This window comes from Aquarana catesbeiana, linkage group LG04 (assembly GCF_042186555.1).
Source record: "Aquarana catesbeiana isolate 2022-GZ linkage group LG04, ASM4218655v1, whole genome shotgun sequence".
Lineage (NCBI taxonomy): Eukaryota > Metazoa > Chordata > Amphibia > Anura > Ranidae > Aquarana > Aquarana catesbeiana.
The window spans coordinates 291,876,378-291,896,959 of record NC_133327.1 but is presented as its reverse complement, the minus strand read 5'-3'; the positions used below and the strand labels follow the sequence as shown (position 1 = coordinate 291,896,959).

Sequence of the window (20,582 nt, the reverse complement as noted above, 5' to 3'; positions counted from 1 at the left end):
TGTTCAAACCACACATGTGAAATATTTCCGCGATCGGTAGAGTGCGAGCAGTAATTCCAGCCCTAGATCTCCTCTCTAACTCAAAACATGCAACCTGTAGAATTTGTTAAACGTCACCTATGGAGATTTTTAAGGGTAAAAGTTTGTCGCCATTCCACGAGCGGGCGCAATTTTGAAGCGTGACATGTTGGGTATCAATTTACTCGGCGTAACATTATCTTTCACAATATAAAAAAAATTGGGCTAACTTTACTGTTTAATTTTTTGATTCAAAAAAGTGTATTTTTTCCAAAAAAAAGTGCACTTGTAAGACTGCTGCGCAAATAAGGTGTGACAGAAAGTATTGCAACGACTGCTATTTTATTCTCTAGGGTGTCAGAAAAAAATGTATAATGTTTGGGGGTTCTAAGTAATTTTCTAGTAAAAAGAAACTGTTTTTAACTTGTCTCAAAAAAAAGGCTCGGTCCTTAAGTCATTAACCACTTCAGCCCCGGAAGGTTTTACCCCCTTCCTGACCAGAGCACTTTTTACAATTCGGCACTGCGTCGCTTTAACTGCTAATTGCGCGGTCATGCAATGCTGTACCCAAACGAAATTTGCGTCCTTTTCTTCCCACAAATAGAGCTTTCTTTTGATAGTATTTGATCACCTCTGCCGTTTTTATTTTTTGCGCTATACACGGAAAAAGACCGAAAATTTTGAAAAAAAATGATATTTTCTACTTTTTGTTCTAAAAAAAATCCAATAAACTCAATTTTAGTCATACATTTAGGCCAAAATGTATTCGGCCACATGTCTTTGGTAAAAAAAATGTCAATAAGTGTATATTTATTGGTTTGCGCAAAAGTTATAGCGTCTACAAACTAGGGTACATTTTCTGGAATTTACACAGCCTTTAATTTATGACTGCCTATGTCGTTTCTTGAGGTGCTAAAATGGCAGGGCAGTACAAAACCCCCACAAATGACCCCATTTTGGAAAGTAGACACCCCAAGGAATTTGCTGAGAGGCATGTTGAGCCCATTGAATATTCATTTTTTTTGTCCCAAGTGATTGAACAATGACAAAAAAAAAAAAAAAAATTACAAAAAGTTGTCACTAAATGATATATTGCTCACACAGGCCATGGGCATATGTGGAATTGCACCCCAAAATACATTTAGCTGCTTCTCCTGAGTATGGGGATACCACATGTGTGGGACTTTTTGGGAGCCTAGCCGCGTACGGGGCCCCGAAAACCAATCACTGCCTTCAGGATTTCTAAGGGCGTACATTTTTGATTTTACTCCTCACTACCTATCACAGTTTTGAAGGCCATAAAATGCCCAGATGACATAAAACCCCCCCAAATGACCCCATTTTGGAAAGTAGACACCCCAAGCTATTTGCTTTGAGGCATGTTGAGTCCATGGAATGTTTTATATTTTGACACAAGTTGCGGGAAAGTGACAAATTTTTTTTTTTTTTTGCACAAAGTTGTCACTAAATGATATATTGCTCACACAGGCCATGGGCATGTGTGGAATTGCACCCCAAAATACATTTAGCTGCTTCTCCTGAGTATGGGGATACCACATGTGTGGGACTTTTTGGGAGCCTAGCCGCGTACGGGGCCCCGAAAACCAAGCACTGCCTTCAGGATTTCTAAGGGCGTACATTTTTGATTTTACTACTCACTGCCTATCACAGTTTCGGAGGCCATGGAATGCCCAGGTGGCACAAACCCCCCCCAAATGACCCCATTTTGGAAAGTAGACACCCCAAGCTATTTGCTGAGAGGCATGGTGAGTATTTTGCAGCTCTCATTTGTTTTTGAAAATAAAGAAAGACGAGAAAAAAAATTTTTTTTTTTTCTTTTTTCAATTTTCAAAACTTTGTGACAAAAAGTGAGGTCTGCAAAATACTCACTATACCTCTCATCAAATAGCTTGGGGTGTCTACTTTCCAAAATGGGGTCATTTGGGGGTTTTTTTTGCCACCTGGGCATTCCATGGCCTCCGAAACTGTGATAGGCAGTGAAGAGTGAAATCAAAAATTTACGGCCTTAGAAAGCCTGAAGGCGGTGCTTGGTTTTCGGGGTCCCGTACGCGGCTAGGCTCCCAAAAAGTCTCACACATGTGGTATCCCCATACTCAGGAGAAGCAGCAGAATGTATTTTGGGGTGTAATTTCACATATTCCCATGGCATGTTTGAGCAATATATCATTTAGTGACAACTTTGCGCAAAAAAAAATAAAAAAAATAAAAAATTGTCTCTTTCCCGCAACTTGTGTCACAATATAAATTATTCCATGGACTCAACATGACTCTCAGCAAATAGCTTGGGGTGTCTACTTTCCAAAATGGGGTCATTTGGGGGGGTTTTGAACTGTCCTGGCATTTTATGCACAACATCTAGAAGCTTATGTCACACATCACCCACACTTCTAACCACTTGAAGACAAAGCCCTTTCTGACACTTATTGTTTACATAAAAAAATAATTTTTTTTTGCAAGAAAATTACTTTGAACCCCCAAACATTATATATTTTTTTTAAAGCAAATGCCCTACAGATTAAAATGGTGGGTGTTTCATTTTTTTTTTTCACACAGTATTTGCGCAGCGATTTTTCAAACGCATTTTTTGGGGAAAAAACACACTTTTTTACATTTTAATGCACTAAAACACACTATATTGCCCAAATGTTTGATGAAATAAAAAAGATGATCTTAGGCCGAGTACATGGATACCAAACATGACATGCTTTAAAATTGCGCACAAACGTGCAGTGGCGACAAACTAAATACATTTTTAAAAGCCTTTAAAAGCCTTTACAGGTTACCACTTTAGATTTACAGAGGAGGTCTACTGCTAAACTTACTGCCCTCGATCTGACCTTCGCGGCGATACCTCACATGCATGGTGCAATTGCTGTTTACATTTGACGCCAGACCGACGCTTGCGTTCGCCTTAGCGCGAGAGCAGGGGGGACAGGGGTGCTTTTTTTTTTTTTTTTTTTTTTTTCTTTATTATTATTATTTTTTTATCTTATTTTTAAACTGTTCCTTTCATTTTTTTTTTTTAATCATTTTTATTGTTATCTCAGGGAATGTAAATATCCCCTATCATAGCAATAGGTAGTGACAGGTACTCTTTTTTGCAAAAATTGGGGTCTATTAGACCCTAGATTTCTCCTCTGCCCTCAAAGCATCTGACCACACCAAGATCGGTGTGATAAAATGCTTTCCCAATTTCCCAATGGCGCTGTTTACATCCGGCGAAATCTAAGTCATAAAATGCTCGTAGCTTCCGGTTTCTTAGGCCATAGAGATGTTTGGAGCCACTCTGGTCTCTGATCAGCTCTATGGTCAGCTGGCTGAATCACCGGCTGCATTTTCAGGTTCCCTGTTGAGACAGGAGAGCCAGAGAAAAACACGGAAGACGTTGGGGTGGAGGGGCATTCCCTCCCACTGCTTGTAAAAGCAGTCTAGAGGCTAATTAGCCGCTAGGATTGCTTTTACATGAAAGCCGACCGCTGGCTGAAAAGAATGATACCAAGATGATACCTAAACCTGCAGGCATCATTCTGGTATAACCACTCAAAGTCGTGAATGGCGTACCTGAAGACAAAAAAATGGTTAACAATAAAACACAGTAAACGGTAAAGTATAAAAAATTGCATACCTGAAAAGCAAACATGATAAAACATAATAACAATAAAACATTGCAGAATAGAATACAGTAAAAAAGAGCAGAACAATAGAGAGAGAATAGAGAGAGAGAGAACAATAAAACGACAACTATTTTTTTTATTTTATATTTTTGTATGTGTTTTTTTTTTTTTTTTACACTTTTTTTTGTAACTAACTTTTATAACTGTAACCGGTTCCAGGTTCGGGTCTCTCAAAATGCGATGGCATCTTGGGAGACCCTGTGAAAGTGTGCCTAGTCTGTGCAATGCTGTACCCTACGCTAATACTCAACTAGTGAATGGTAGCGTTCAAAACATTCACCAATGCAAAGACCAGGATTGTCAGGACAGGAGGGACAATAATAGCGGGTGTCACGCCTATATCCGCGCTTGCTGCAGACACGACATCTTTTTTGGGGGTTCGTTGGGTAGGGGTACTCGGGAGGACATAAAGAAAATGCCTCTTATGCAGCCGACTGCATTTGGTTGGGGATGTGAATGGGGGAAGTACGGGCGCTGCAGAAGCGGTGGGTTCCCAATTAGGATTGGCGAATGCAGCAGGAAGGGCACTATGGGCACGACGGGCCTGTGTTTGTCTTCTTGGTGGCAGCGGGACACTACTTGTGCTTGCCACCTCACCAGCTTGAACTGCACTTATGGGACTCGCCACGTCACCAAGTGTTACTGCAGTGCTGGTTTGACTACGACCGGGGTGTACTAGGCCGCTGGTGCTTGCCAGTTCACCAAAACGCTACCAAAAAAACTGTTAGCGATCGCAAGGATCAGGCCTGACTCTGCGAACGCTGCAGTTATGCGTTTAGTGTTTTGTAAGTGTCAGTGATCGATCGATACTGCACTTGGGTGGGCTGGGCTGGGCCGGGCGGAGGGGCAAAACGCAGGTGCTAGCAGGTATCTGGGCTGATCCCGCTAACACTGCGTTTGTGGGAACCCTAAACTGCTGGGGACGCTAGTATAGATCTGATCAGATCAGATATTGATCCGATCAGATACTATACCACTAAGGGAGGCGTATGCTGCGTGCGTGGGTGTTAGCGGTACTGGCGCTAACCTGACACTGCTTGGGGCTGGTGCTTGCCAGTTCACCAAAACGCTACCAAAAAAACTGTTAGCGATCGCAGGGATCAGGCCTGACTCTGCGAACGCTGCAGTTATGCGTTTAGTGTTTTGTAAGTGACAGTGATCGATCGATACTGCACTTGGGTGGGCCGGGCAGAGGGGCAAAACGCAGGTGCTAGCGGGTATCTGGGCTGATCCCGCTAACACTGCGTTTTTGGGAACCCTAAACTGCTGGGGACGCTAGTATAGATCTGATCGGATCAGATATTGATCCGTACAGATACTATACCACTAAGGGAGGCGTATGCTGCGTGCGTGGGTGTTAGCGGTACTGGCGCTAATCTGACGCTGCCTGGGGTGACGCATATCAGGGGGCTAAACTTTTATTCGGTAATAAACGGCGGGTGCCCTGACACTATGAAAAATAAACAAACTAACCAGCGTCACCCGTAACAGTTATACGGTGATCAGTGGTGAAAGGGTTAACTAGGGGGCAATCAAGGGGTTAAAACATTTATTAGATAGTATATGGGGGTCCCTGACGCTATAAAACGCTGACGGCAAACCTAAATATTTACCTCACTAACTAGCGTCACCAGCGACACTAATACAGCGATCAGAAAAATGATCGCTTAGTGACACTGGTGACAGGGGGTGATCAAGGGGTTAAAACTTTATTAGGGGGGGTTAGGGGGGTATCCTAGACCTAAAGGGGGCCTAACACTCACTGCCCTAACACTGTAACTGTCACAAACTGACACTATGCAGTAATCAGAAAAAAAAAAAATACTGCTAATGTCAGTTTGTGACAGGGGGGGGTGATTGGGGGGGGATCGGGGGGCGATCGGGGGGGGATCGGGGGTGTAAGGTATGCCTGGCATGTTCTACTGTGTGTGTTTGTGTTGTGTGCACTTACATGTCTTCTCTCCTCGGCGCTGGACGGAAACTGCCAGACCGAGGAGAGATGACATCACATCCTCTGCCTGTGTGAAACTACACACAGGCAGAGGAGGATTCCCATTGGCTGGGAGCGATCGCGAGGGGGGGGCCACGATCGGATGGTCTCCCCCTCGCCTCCCGACGCTCCCAGTCAGATGCCGACCGCCGCTGGCACCGGGGGGGGGTCCGATCGGACCCCCCGCCCGCGGGAGGCAGATCACGTATATATACGTGATTCTGCCTGCCCGTGCCACTCTGCCGACGTATATCTACGTTAGGCGGTCGGCAAGTGGTTAAAAAAAATTGGGGAAAAAATGGTGTGGTATGGATTTTAACCACTTCCTTACTGATGCATTGTAAAATGACGCCAGCAGGAACACTCCCTCCCTCCTGAAGCCCATCAGAGTACCCAAGTACCTATCTGCAGCCCATGCCTCATAGAATATACATTGGGGTGTTTTCTTTCCAAAATTGGGTCATTTTGTGGGTAATTCCACTGTCCTGGTGCTTCAAAACTTTCAAAAGTGTAATAGGTACAAATGAAATTAGATGTGTGACTTATGCTCCTAGAACGCCTGATGGTGCTCCCTGCATGTTGGGCCTCTCTCTCTATGTGGCCAGGCTCTGAAAAAGTCTCACACATGTGGCAATACTGAGTCAGGAGGAGTAGCAGAATGTATTTTTGGGTGTAGTTGGAAGTATGCATATGCTGTGTGAGAAATAACTTGTTATTATGACAATTTTGTGTAAAAAAAAAAAATTATTAATTTTCCCAATAATTGTGGGAAAAAATGACAATGTCAAAAAACTCACTATGCCTCATACAAAATACCTTTGATTGTCTACTTTACAAAAAGGGGTCATTTGGGGGTATTTGTACTGTCCTGGGGTTTCAGGGCCTCAATAAATTAGATAGACCGCCAATACATCAGGTGTAAACTAATTTTTATGATTTGCACCATAGCTTGTAGACTCTATAATTTTCACACAGACAGACTAAATAATATCCACTAATTTGGGTTATTTTTTACCAAAGATATGTAGCAGTATAACTTTTGGCCCAAATTTATAAACAAAAATTACTTATTTGCAAAATTTTATAATAGAAAATGAAAAAAAGGTGTTTTTTTTTTTTTTTTTATTCAAAAATGTTGCTCTTTTTTATTTATGTTGCAAAAAGAAAAACACATTGGTGATTAAATACCACCAAAAGTAAGCTCTGTTTGTGTGAAAAAAAGAAACATTTCTTTGTTTAGGTACAGTGTTGCATGACTGATGAAATTGAAGTGGTTAAGGGGAAACCTATGACAGAATTAAGAAAAAAAGGCATGATCCCCCCCAAAATCCATACCAGGCCCTTTGGCTCTGGCATAGATTTTAAGGGGAACTCCACACTATTTTTTTTTTTTTAATGGCGTGGGGTCCCCCCCAAAATCCATACCAGACTGTTATCCGAGCATGCAGCCTGGCAGGCTAGGAAAGGGAGGGGATGAGCGAGTGCCCCCCTCTCCTGAACCATACCAGGTCGCTTGCCCTCAACATGGACAGGTGCCCCCAAAAGCACCTTGTCCCCATGTTGATGACAAGGGCCCCTTCCCAACAACCCTTGCCAGTGGTTTTCGGGGTCTTCAGGTGGGGGCTTATCGGAATCTGGAAGCTCCCTTTAACAAGCAGCCCCCCAGACCCCCCCCATGTGAATGGGTATCGGGTACATTGTACCCCTACCCATTCACCAAAAAAAGCGTCAAAAAATAAAAAACACAACAGATTGTTTTTTGACAATTCCTTTATTAAAAAAGAAAAAAAGTGTCACGCAATGTCCATCCATCTTCAATCACGCTGCCCGACGGGCATGTGGCCTGGTATGGTTCAGCGGGGGAGCTCTCGTCCCCCCCATCCTGACCTCCAGGCTGCATTCTCAGATAAGGGTCTGGTATGGATTTTGGGGGCGCCCACGCCAATTTTTTTCCCTTGATTTTTCATCTATATTGCCGGGAGCCGGCAATACATTACAGCCGCGTGCAAGTTTGAATTACATTTTTTTCTTTAGAAATGTCATTATTGCTGCAGCACTTTTCCACACATCACACAGATGTACCACTTTACAGGCACCTTACAGACTAAGGGGACCCCCCCAAGCACAATATTTTGAGGAATATTTTATTTTTATTATTTCACTTTAAGCATCATTAAAATCACTGCTCCTAAAAAAATATTGTTTTTTTTTGCATTGATACATGTCCCCTAGGGCAGTACCCGGTCCCCATACACTTTTTATGGTAATAACTTGCATACAAACCTTTAAAATTAGGACTTTAGATTTTTCATGTTCATGTCCGATAGACTTTAATAGGGTTTGAATATTCGCTAGTGTCAGGGCTGGGCTCCCAGTCCTTCCTTCTCTGTGCTCAGGTTGCTCAGCTGTCCGTTAATTGCAAGAGCTCATCGTTCCACAGTGGCTCACCTGTTGTTCATCTCCTGCTCCTCAGTCAAGCCTACAGCCAGCCCCTCCTGGTTATTTAAACTGCCTGGTTCATTTCATCAATTGCCTTCGCCTTGGTCAAACATATCTAGAGACTCTCTGCTGTGTACCTGTTGAAGACTTGCCTGGCTGACATCCCCCCTGGTTCCTGATCCTGTCTCCTGCCTCTGACAACACTGATCTCTGGCTACCCAATTTCCTGGCTTGTTCTGACTACCCAATTTGGCTACCAAACCCTGGCTATGTTTTGTTTACCAGTTGTACCATTTTTACCATTTTATTAAAAGGTGTGATTTTTACTGCATTTTCTGTCTCTGTCTGTTTCATGGTTCCTGATAGTAGGCGAAAGGCCAAGAATTCAGAAGATGTAGGCAATCCACCTAGTGATAATATTTTTTCCAAGTTGAATGAGCAGGATCACTGCATGGATCTGTTTGCTATAGCGGTACAGACGCTCCTGATTCGCACTGCTCACCTGAATCCTCCCACTGTGGCTGTCTCGGTACAACCTGTGTTGCAGGCTGTCCCTGCTGCTGCTCTGTCTCTATGCAGGCACCCACCTTGAATATTACCTCTGTAAGAGGTATGTCTGGTTCCGCACCACTTCCCCAGCGATTTGGGGGTGATCCAGTTCAATGCAGAGGTGAACCAGGTTGGCATATACTTTGTGATGCTGCCCCAGAAGTTCCCCATGGACAGAAGAAAAGTAGGTTTCATAATTTCTTTGCTTTCTGCTAGAGCCTTGGCCTGGGCAAACCCTCTATGGAGACGCAAAAACCCATTGTCCTGAGTTACCCAGTTCGTGGTTTCCTTTAAAAGAGTATTTGACATTCCTGCACGCTCCATTTCTGCTGTCAAGAGCCTCATGACCATCAAAGTACGAGAACTGTTGCCGATTACGCCATTGAATTCCATACTCTGGCAGCAGAGGAAGCTGGCAACAATGAGGCCCTCGTGGCTGCTTTTTTCTTATGGTCTCTCGGATAACCACAAAGATGAGATAGCAGCCCGAGACATACCTACAGATCTGGAGAAGTTGATCAGGTTTGCCATTCTCATTGACTCCAGACTCCGAGAGAGAACTGCCTTTAAGGAGCACTGGCAGAAGCCTCCTGTATGTTTGGCTCCGAGCTTTGCAGCCCCACCCTTGCCTCCCTCACCTCCCATGCCTCCTGGTACCGAGCCTGCCAGTGAAGTAGAACGCATGCATTTGGCTTCACACGTCTCTCTTCACACAGATAAGAGGGCCTTTAGGAGGAGGGAGAGATTGTGCCTTTATTGTGGCCAGGCAGTTCACTTTTTGAAGTCTTGTCCTACCCGTTGGGGAAAAGCCTGCACCTTGAGGTTCTGTAGGGAACAGACCTTAGGTGGCGTTGTTACATCCCCAGTTGTCCAGAAGGATAAGCCCCTGGTTCTGGTTACCCTTTCTTGGTCTGAGTCGTCTATCAAGATAAAGGCTCTAATCGACTCTGGGGCTGCAGGCCTGTTCATAGATGGTGTCTTTGTGTCTAAGCACTCTATTCCACTGCAGCTTCATGCCACTCCACTTGCCATTGAGGCTATTGATGGGAGACCTCTACAGCCTGCCCATGTCACTCATGAGACTGCTCCGTTGGCCATAGCCGTAGGGGCTCTTCACCATAAGATAATTCAATTCCAAGTAATTTCCTCTCCTCATTATCTGGTGGTTATTGGTTATCCTTGGTTACAGAAGCACAACCCCTCAGGATATTTCGTACTCACCACAATGAAGTAAGACATGTTTTCGGAAAGTAGCCAAGGTCCTGTGCACCTCTTCACTCTCCTCCTTGCCAAAGGAGTACTGCAAATTTAGGGATGTCTTTGACAAGGGTCAAGCCGGTAGTTTGCCTCCACACTGGTCGTATGATTGCACAATTGACCTTCAACCTGGTGCTATGCCTCCCAGTGGTCGGGTTTACCCTTTGTCTGTCTCAGAGAATAAAACTATGGAGGACTATGTTGCTGACACACTTTCTCAAGAGTTTATCTGAAAATCCTTGTCTCCTGCTGGTGCTGGCTTCTTTTTTGTGAAAAAAGAAGAGTGGTGAACTGAGACCTTGTATCAATTATAGGGGGCCTTAATCGCATCACAATTAAGAACCCCTACCCGATTCTGTTGATTATGGAATTATTTGACCGCCTCAAGGGAGCAACGGTTTTCACAAAGCTCGATCTGAGAGGGGCATACAATCTTGTGAGGATCAAGGAGGGTGATAAATGGAAAACTGTATTTAACACCAGGGCAGGACATTATGAATACCTCATAATGACGTTTGGTCTTTGTAATGCTCCTGCAGCTTTTCAGGAGTTCATCAACGATGTCCTCTGAGATATGTTGCAGCAACGAGTGGTGTTTATCTCAACCATATTCTCATATATTCTAAATCCCTAGAGAGCCACCACACAGATGTCTCCCGTGTGGTATAGAGGTTGAGAGATAATAGCCTGTTTTGTAAGTTGGAGAAGTGTGAGTTCCATCGTGAACAGATTAAATTTCTGGGTTATGACATTTCTACTGCCGATTTTTCGATGGACCCAGAGAAATTATCTGCAGTTCTACAATGGCCTCGACCCATAGGTCTATGTCCGTTACAACATTTTCTTGGCTTTGCTAATTATTATCGGAAATTTATTCGGAACTCCTCTTCTCTGGTCAAACCCCTTACTGACATGACCAGAAAGTACGGTAACCCACAGAATTGGTCTCTGGATTTCATTGAAGTCTTTGAGTCTCTGGCTGCCTTTGTTTCTGCTCCTGTGTTGGCACATCCTGATCCTAAGCTACCCTTCATTCTTGAGGTCGATGCACCTGAGACTGGACTGGGCGCCCTTCTGTCTTAACGTCCTACCTCTGAGAACGCTATGCATTCTTGTGACTACTTTTTTAAGAAGTTGTCTCCTGCAGAATGCAATTACAAGATTGGGGACAGAAAATTGTTAGCTATCATTTTAGCCCTTAAAAAATGGAGGCATCTCCTCGAAGGTACCACTGTGCCGGTTCACATTCTGACTGACCATAAGAATCACACATTCTTGTCTGAGGCTAAACGCCTCTCTCCCAGAAGGGTGGGATGGGCTCTTTTCTTGTCAAGCTTCTATTACATACTCACATTCTTAGTACCGGGTAAGAATGAGACTAAGGGCTGATGCATTGTCGCTGCAGTTTTCCTCCGATTCCAAGATGGAGTCGGTTCCTGTTCCTCTTGTAAAATGCAAAAATTATATATAAAACAGCGCTCGCAAATGAATTCATATAATGTAGTGATCTTTAAAAATCCTCTTGCAGCTGCAGGATAAAAGTGCTTACACTTTGATGATATATAACAAATAAACCTGCGCTAGCAATTTACTAAAAATAATTGATTAACTGTACCAAAACCAAATCATAAATAATCTATACAAATAATAGTGAATGTGAAAAATGTGTAAAAAATATTGATAATATATACCATACACAATTAGCCGCACACTGGGTGAAATCGTGCATGAAATGCACTAATAAGGAAAAAATATACAAAGTGAAAAAGGACAAATCACAAATATATGTGATGAACAAGCGCGACTATGAAGTGATATAGTGTCATTAAACTAACACAAAAATTATATAAAATAAAAGCACTCTCATAAATAGTGAATGACAATGAAGTAAGCCTCTAAACAATCATAGACGCCAAGTGAAAAAATGAAGCAAAACAGTCAATTGCATCCAAATTTACAAATGATGGAATATCCATAGCTTTAAGAAACTCCTTCACAGAAGGGACAGATGGCAGACTTCCAGCATATTCATCCGCAGGATGATAAATGGCTACCGATATGCTGATGTTAAAGATGGTTGGGACCATAGAACTCGCGTTCCACCAAAAAAAGAAGGGAAAAATATATGGCATAAAACCTTAGGATATCATAAGGTCACCTGTGCATATATGCGCTACTCACAAGACCGGCATGCAGAGCAGGCATTCAGATAGTTGGTCGGTTCGCCGCTGATCGGCGTGCGTTCCACCAAAACAGGAAGTGATGTCACTGGTACTGGTTAGCAGGCGTAGGCAGGATGTTACGACGACGCGTTTCGCCCCTCCCCCAGGGCGTTATCAAAGACTAAACATCCCGCTCACGTAAGGAGCTATTTATAACAGGCTCAATGAGTGACAGCCAATTACGGCCAATGGGTGAAAAATCACCCATTCCTTCCTCTGTCATCATATCCTGTTGCAATTAAAACTTTATTCAGTGGCCAAAGGCACAAACATATCCAATATGCAAATGAATACACCTGTACCATTTAACACTAGCCATCTTAAACAAAAATAAAAGATATATTACAACATAATATCTAGACAAATACAAATTCTATATGCATATGTAAAATATTCGATTCCCTAATTACAATAAATCCTTTAATATAATATAAAATAAACTAATAGGCATATGAGATAAAAATATATATGTGAAAAATTACACGTACATATAAATAAAATATGATTAATCAAAAAATATATTTTTAATAGAAACACTATACCTTACTGGATTGCTAAATCTTAACAAGAAGAGTATGATGTTCATATTAATGAACATGATATGGAATTATCTCAACAAATAAAAATAAAAATAAAAATAAAAATAAAAATAAAATTGAAATTAAAATAAAAAATAAAAATAAAAATAAAAATAAAATAAAGATAAAATAAATAAAATGAAATGAAAATAAAAATAAAAAAATAATAAAATAATAAAAATAAAAATAAAAATAAAATTAAAATAAAAATAAGAATAAGAATAAAAATAAAAATAAATATAAATATAAAAATAAAAATAAAAATAAAAATAAAAATAAAAATATAAAAATAAAAATAAAAATGAAAATAAAATTAAAAATAAATCAAAATAAACATAAAAAAGAAAAGAAAATTAAAATAAAATGAAAATAAAAATAAAAATAAAAATAAAAAATAAAAAATAAAAAATAAAATATACAAAATAAAAATAAATATAAAAATAAAAAATAAAAAATAATAAAAATAAAATAAAATAAAAATAAAAATGAAACTACCAGTTAGATAAAAAACAATTTAGGTCCAACTCAATATTCAGGCCCAGGGGGTTCAACGTACGTAATCTATGTATCCACTGGGTTTCATTTTGTGAGATGTTTTGTCTAAGATTGGAACCTCGCCAGTGTTCCTCGACTCTATCAATCCCACAAAAAGTAAGTAGGCTTGGGTCCTGATTATGAAATATTTTGAAATGGTTGGAAAGACCATGAAACTTGTACCCCTTTTTGATCCTATTTACATGTTCCTTGAGTGTTGTACCCAATTGTCTAGTAGTTCTTCCCACGTACTGAAGATTACAAGGACAAGACAAAAGATAAGTAACATGTGTAGTGCTACAGGTTATAAATTTTTTGATTTCATAAGATCTGCCATCCACCAGGGAACTAAAGTGGGTAGTTTTCCGTTTGCGGAATTTGGATGTCCTACACATTAGGACATTAGGTTCCTGTTCCTGTTATACCTCCTGATCGTATTCTGGCTACAGTTCGAACCAGTTTTACTTCACCTTTGGGTGATAGAATTCTTGGTGCTCAGATCCATTCTCCTGAGAAACCATGTGACCTCTCCTTTGTTCCTGAGAGTCTCCACACCACTGTGCTCCAGACCTACCATTCTCCCAAGGCTGCTTGCTACCCTGGGAAGAATCAACTCATTTGAGCTATTTCCCAACAATGCTGGTGGCCTAGTCTCCGCACTGATGTAGCTGCCTTCGTAGCTGGACCCACTTGTCTATGGATTTTATTGTGGATTTATCCAACTACCAGGGCAACAGTTATCCTTATGGTGGTTGACCGGTTCTTGAAAATGTCACATTGCATTCCACTTAAGATGTTGCCCACATCCAAAGAACTGGCATCCATTTTTGCTCGGGAGATCTTTCAATTACATGGGCTACCCAAGGTTATCGTCACAAACAGAGGTAGCCAGTTTGTATCCAGGTTTTGGCGAGCCTTTTGTGTACAGTTAGGAATTCAGCTATCCTTCTCCTCCGCGTATCACCCGCAGTCCAATGGGGCCGCAGAACGAGCCAACCAAGCCTTGGCACAGTTTCTACACTGCTACATTTTTGACCACCATAACAACTGGTCAGACCTCCTACCTTGGGCGGAGCTTCCTCACAATAGTGCCATCAGTACCGCTTTTCAATTGTCTCTGTTTATGGCGAATTATGATTTTCAACCATCCATGTTGCCTGACTCATTTGTTCCTCAAAGACTTCCTGCATTAGAGGAGCATTTCCACGATCTTCGCTCCACTTGGGTGCAGGTCCAGGAGTCCTTGCGACGTGCCAGTGAGAGGTACAGACTCCATGCTGACAGTTAATGCCTACCTGTGCCTTCTTACCAGGCAGGTTCGGGAAAGGGGTTGGCTGTCATCTTGTAACCATCTTGTAACCTCCAACTTCTTGTTCCCTCATTGAAACTGGGACCACGATTTATTGTGCCTGACCGTATTCTACGTAGGATCAACCCAGTGGCTTATGCATTAGACCTTCCTTCTAACATGCGTATTTTGAATACTTTTCATGTCTCCTTTTTGAAACCTTTGGTGTGCAACTGCTTCACCACCTTGGTACCACGTCCTCCCCCCGGTGCAGGTCGAGAACCATGAGGAGTATGAGATACAACCGATCATTGACTCCCGTAGGTTCCGTGGGTGCATACAGTACCTCGTTCATTGGAGAGGGTATGGTCTGGAGGAATGCTCTTGGGTCTCATCCTCAGACGTACATGCTCCTGTCCTCCTCCGTGCTTTCCATAGAAGTTTTCCCCTCAAACCTGGTGGTCCTCCGAGGGGGGGTTATTGAGGAGGGGGTAGGGTACTGTCGGGGCTGGGCTCTCAGTCCTTCTTTCTCTGTGCTCAGGTTGCTCAGCTGGCGGTTAATTGCCAGACCTCATCGTTCTACAGTGGCTCACCCGTTGTTCATCTCCTGCTCGTCAGTCAAGCCCACAGCCAGCCCCTCCTGGCTATTTAAACTGCCTGGTTCATTTCATCAATTGCCTTCGTCTTGGTCAAACATATTTAGAGACTCTCTGCTGTGTTCCTGTTGAAGACTTGCCTGGCTGATGTCCCTTCTGGTTCCTGATCCTGTCTGCTGCCTCTGACTACGCTGATTTCTGGCTCCTCGATTTCCTGGCTTGTTCTGACTACCCAATTTGGCTACCGAACCCTGGCTATGTTTTGACTATGTTTACTAGTTGTACCATTTTATTAAAAGGTGTGATTTTTACTGCATTTTCTGTCTCTGTTTCATGGTTCCTGATAGCTAGAACTTTTTGCTTGTTCTGGCCCATCCTTAATACAGAATATGAATTGCACCTCATAGTTTCCTGCTTGATTAGAAATATACTATGCAGGCTCCCAATATTTCAGTCAGTCAATTAAAGCACATCATGTTAGATGGCAAAATAAATTAGTAGTCTGAACGACTGTAAAATAATTCAAAAGAGCATAACCATTTTCAGGTTGGGATAGTAAATGTCAAACCCAGAACATTTGAGAGTTGGCTTGATAATTGCAAGCCAAGATGAGGATTATAATAGGAAGCAAATAGGGGAGCAAACCCAATGCTAGGATAAACTTATGGGAACAAACCCACTTCCTAGTTTAGCATTAGGGGAGCTAACCCAATACTAGGATAGAATTACGTGAACAACCCCACTTCCTAGGATAGAATTAGAGGAGCTAGCCCAATGATAGGATAGCATTATGGGAACAAACCAACTTCCTAGGATACAATTAAAGGAGCAAACCCAATACTAGGATAGAAATATGGGAACAACCCCACTTCCTAGGATAGAATTAGAGAGCTAATCCAATACTAGGATAGAATTATGGGAACAAACCCGATGCTAGGATAGCATTATGGGAACAAACCAAATGCTAGGATGGATTTATGGGAGCAATCCTAGTGCTAGGATATAAATATGGTAATTCCATCCCGAGATCTATTAGGAAGTGCTTACCCTTCTTACCCACATTCATTGATTAGCAAAGCACTAACCCAAAGCGAGAACATGCTTATCAGGTGTCTTGACTTAATGTGGATGTAAACCCACTTTCATCCTTTCTAAAGTAATGCCATAGTGGTTATCTATAAGGATATACAGGCATCCTGCATGTATCTTTACCTGTCAAATGTTTCCCCTCTGTCTGTTATGAGACCCAAAAAACTGCAGATTCTGTGGGTGGGTCTGTTTTCCAGAGCTTGGTGGGTGGAGCTGTGATGTCAGTAGACTCCCCACCGACCTCTACACTCCCCTTGTTAACATGCATTTTCTCCTGTGTATTTCTTTCACTGAACTTCTGCTATGGTTACTAACATCTAGTCAAAACCCAGAAAAGTCACTACATGACTTCAGCATGCCCAATGATGCTGAGGTGTGGAGCAGCCAATCCTGGGAGAGCTGGAGAAGAAAGGAGGAGGGGAACTGAAGTACACAGAATGCCTCTCTCAGGCTCATGCATGAGATATGTAAATCACCTGTCACTCACAGCAGGGGGAAGAACTTACTCCTATTTCTCTGTGTGTCAGTTTTTATCTCACTGAAAAAAGATAAGAGGACTGCTCAGAGCTGGATTAACTCTTCGTGGCAAGACTGGGCACAGATGACATGAAACCCTAGGTGCAAGCCTTAATTACAATTTTTTTTACAATTTTTTACAATTTTTGGGTGGTTTCGTCCACTTTAATATACAGCATAGATAAGCAGCTCAGTCTAGGTCAGTTATGAAGCCAGGATTATAATGACAGCTCAAGAAACTACACCTTAATTTATTACCAACTCATCTATCCTTACCTGTTGAATATGTTTTCCTAAACCCTGCACCCTTATAAACACAGGTTGCTCACCTCTAGAAATGATGGCTTCAGTTTATCACATAGATAAAAATGGTTCCTAGTGTCAATATATTAATGCCTAGTTCAAAGCTGCTGATCAGTGCGATTTTACTGTGCAATTTCTTTGCGGCTTGTGACTTTATTTAATAGAAGTCAATGCAAGTCACAATGAAATTGCAGAGAAGTAGTGCAAGAACCGTTATCAAAGTTTCTACCACTTGAGTCACAACAATTTGAACAGTTCCATTGCCTCAAATGGGGTGTGACTTGTCATGCGATTTTAAATTGACAAATCATATGACAAATCACATTGGTGTGAACCAGGGCTAAATGGAACTCCAGTTTGTACTCAAAATTATGTTAGGGATATAATATAAGGCTGCTTACTTGCCTAAAACAACACAAAGCTTATATTTTACTGTATGGTTATATGATTACTGTAACTAATTGGCTTAGAAGATATACTTCAAGCCTTTTACAGGAACTATTTCTGTGTAATTTATTTATTTCCTTTTCTTTTTTCTAGGGAGTTAATCAAACCAAAGTCATGGAAGCTGGACAGTTTATTTGCTCTGCCTTAAATAAGAAGACAAACTCAAAAGTGGCTTTGGCAACACTTCCTTTATGATGTGTTTACTTAGTTAATGGAACTGTCCTGCTGCATATATTACCGCTAGCACTAAATAAAAATGCTTTGTTCTTAAATATTTAAAATACTATGCAATATAGGACTCCTCTTAATTTTTCATTTTGTTTGCCATGTTTATGTTGTGAGAACAATCTGTATGACTGCAATATCTTCAGAATGTTATTATGTATCCTCTTGCAGGGGACTTATAGAGGTAAAGGGAGCTACAATACACATTCTACGCCCCTATTTGGACTCAGGATAATGTATCCCTCCTCCAACAAACTTAACCAAATATATGATACCATTTTTTTTACACTACCAGTCAACGCTTTTTTAAGACTAAACCATGGGAACCAAGGAACATGTTTTGAAAACTTAATCTACTGACAGCATTATCAACAACACATCACAGTATAACTGAATTAAACATTTGTGTGATGCTTCTAGTTTCATTAATTAAAGTGATTGAAAGGTCTCTTTTTTTCCTATAAAAATAACAAACATGTTATACTTATCTGCTCTGTTGCAGTGGATTTGCACAGAGCAGTCCCGATCCTCTTCTTCTTGAGTTCTCCCTCCTGTTCAGTGCCCCCCACTGGTGAAATTAAAGTGGAGCTCCAGTCTCCCCAAAGAAAATTAAAAGTCAGCAGCTACAAATACTGTAGCTGCTGACTTTTAATATGACACTTACCTGGCCCAGGATCCAGTGCTATCGGCTTCTGGTCCAGGCAACATCATCTTAAAGTGGAGTTCCACCCACTTTTACAACTCTTCAGCATCCCTCACTAAACTGTGCACTGTAAACGAATTGGATATTTTTTTATTTTTTTTCTCAGCACTTACTGTATAGTTGCTGTATTCATTTTTCACTTCCTCCTCCCTGGCCACGGCCCATCGCATCATTTCCTGTTTGCAATGCCTTCTGGGAAGGGGCAGCAACTTCCTCTGACACTGCCGTTGCTACGGAAACCTGACCTGAAACCTATTACACTGCTTGTGCTGCACTGAGCATGTGCGAGATCTGCAAGGATGAGATCCAGGAAGAAATACAGTCTGGCTTCAGATGCCCAGACTTAAGATGGCCACGACCTGCTGTAAGTTTATAAAATAACAAACTACTGCTATAAACTAACAAAACAGACCTTAGTTTACAGACTAACTTTACTAGAATACATTAAGCTTGTGTATTATAGGGGTATTTTTATTTAAAAAGTATAATTTCGGCCAGAACACCACTTTAAGTAGGGAAAGTCTTAAGTAAGGGAAGCCTTGTGGCTTCACAGCCGGTTTCCAACTGCAAGCTGAGCTGTTGTCCCATAGTCTTCTGAGACCTGTCCCATAGTCTTCTATCCCAGAAGGCTGCTGGGGAAGGAGGGTGATCTGACCACAAGTGGGGGAGAATCAAAAACCAGTCAAAACCAGGTACCAACCCCCCAAAAAAGTGCAAAATATGAAGGAGGAGGAGGGAGGAAAAGCAGAACTTCCCCTTTTGGGTCATGTTCCACTTTAACTGTTCAAAGCATACCCAATCATGTGCAAGAAAAAGAAAACATCATTCACTAAGCTCTGAGAAAAATCACCTTGCAAAGTACAACTTCCCTTGAAAAGTAACCAGTCTTTTTGCCTTTAGTAAATCAACCCTATTGTGTTTAGTGGGTCTTGCTGTAGATTAGTGACAGCACTGCTAACTACAGCTAAAGTTCTACAAAGTAAATCTTCTCACTAGGGATGAGCTTGATGCTCGGGTCGAACATAAATTCAACTCGAACATCGATTGTTCACCCGTTCGCAGAACAGCGAACATTATGGGGCGCTTGCGGCAAATTGGAGGGCCGCAGAATGACCCCATAATGCACTGCGAGATTGCAGTGCATTGCTGTATGATGATTGGCCAAAGCATGCGCCTGACCTGCATGCTTTGGCCAATCACAGCGCCCTCTACTAAGAGAGCCATAATTGGCCAAAGGCAGAGTGCATTTGGCCAATCATGTTTCAGGGGGACTAAGTCCATGCCCCACACTATATAAGGCAGCTTACACAGCGGCCCCGTGTAGTGTTGTTAGTGTGGACAGAGAGATAGCTTAAGTTAGATTAAGCAGGCAGGTTATTCCGTTAGTGGCAGTGTATTTGTTATATATATATATATATATATATATATATATATATATATATATATACACTCTGCATTTAGCATAGCCTATAAATTCAGTGATATGTACAGTCTCGTGTATATATATTATATATATATATATATATATATATATATATATATATATATATATACATATATATATATATATATATATATATATATACACAGTATCTCACATAAGTGAGTACATCCCTCACATTTTTGTAAATAGTATATTATATCTTTTCATGTGAGAACACTGAAGAAATGACATTTTGCTACAATGTAGAGTAGTGAGTGTACAGCTTGTATAACAGTGAAAATTTGCTGTCCCCTCAAAATAACTCAGCACATGGCCATTGATTTCTAAACCACTGGCAACAAAAGTGAGTACACCACTAAGTGAAAATGTCTAAATTGGGCCCAAAGTGTCAATATTTTGTGTGGTCACCATTATTTTCCAGCACTGCCTTAACCCTCTTGGGCATGGAATTCACCAGAACTTCACAGGTTGCCACTGGAGTCCTCTTCGACTCCTCCATGACAACATCACAGAGCTAGTGGATGTTAGAGACCTTGCACTCCTCCACCTCATTTGAGGATGCCTCACAGATGCGCAATAGGGTTTAGGTCTGGAGACATGCTTGGCCAGCCTATCATTTTTGCCCTCAGCTTCTTTAGCAAGGCAGTGGTTGTCTTTGAATTGTGTTTGGGGTCGTTATCACGTTGGAC

The 20,582-nt window shown here is 41.6% G+C and overlaps 1 protein-coding gene across 2 annotated transcripts in view; it reads left to right on the top strand.

Annotated features, from left to right (window-relative positions):
- The window catches only part of HMGCLL1 (3-hydroxy-3-methylglutaryl-CoA lyase like 1), a 129,062-nt gene extending 110,957 nt beyond the window's left edge, over positions 1-18,105 (top strand). Inside the window, exon 9 of one of the 2 annotated variants that reach the window (XM_073626686.1) lies at positions 17,615-18,105. In XM_073626686.1, the coding sequence (XP_073482787.1) occupies positions 17,615-17,716 (102 nt within the window). In that variant the 3' untranslated portion in view covers positions 17,717-18,105. The remainder of the gene's footprint in view (positions 1-17,614) is intronic. The other variant, XM_073626684.1, reaches the window with a different exon arrangement.
- The last annotated feature ends 2,477 nt before the right edge of the window (positions 18,106-20,582 follow it).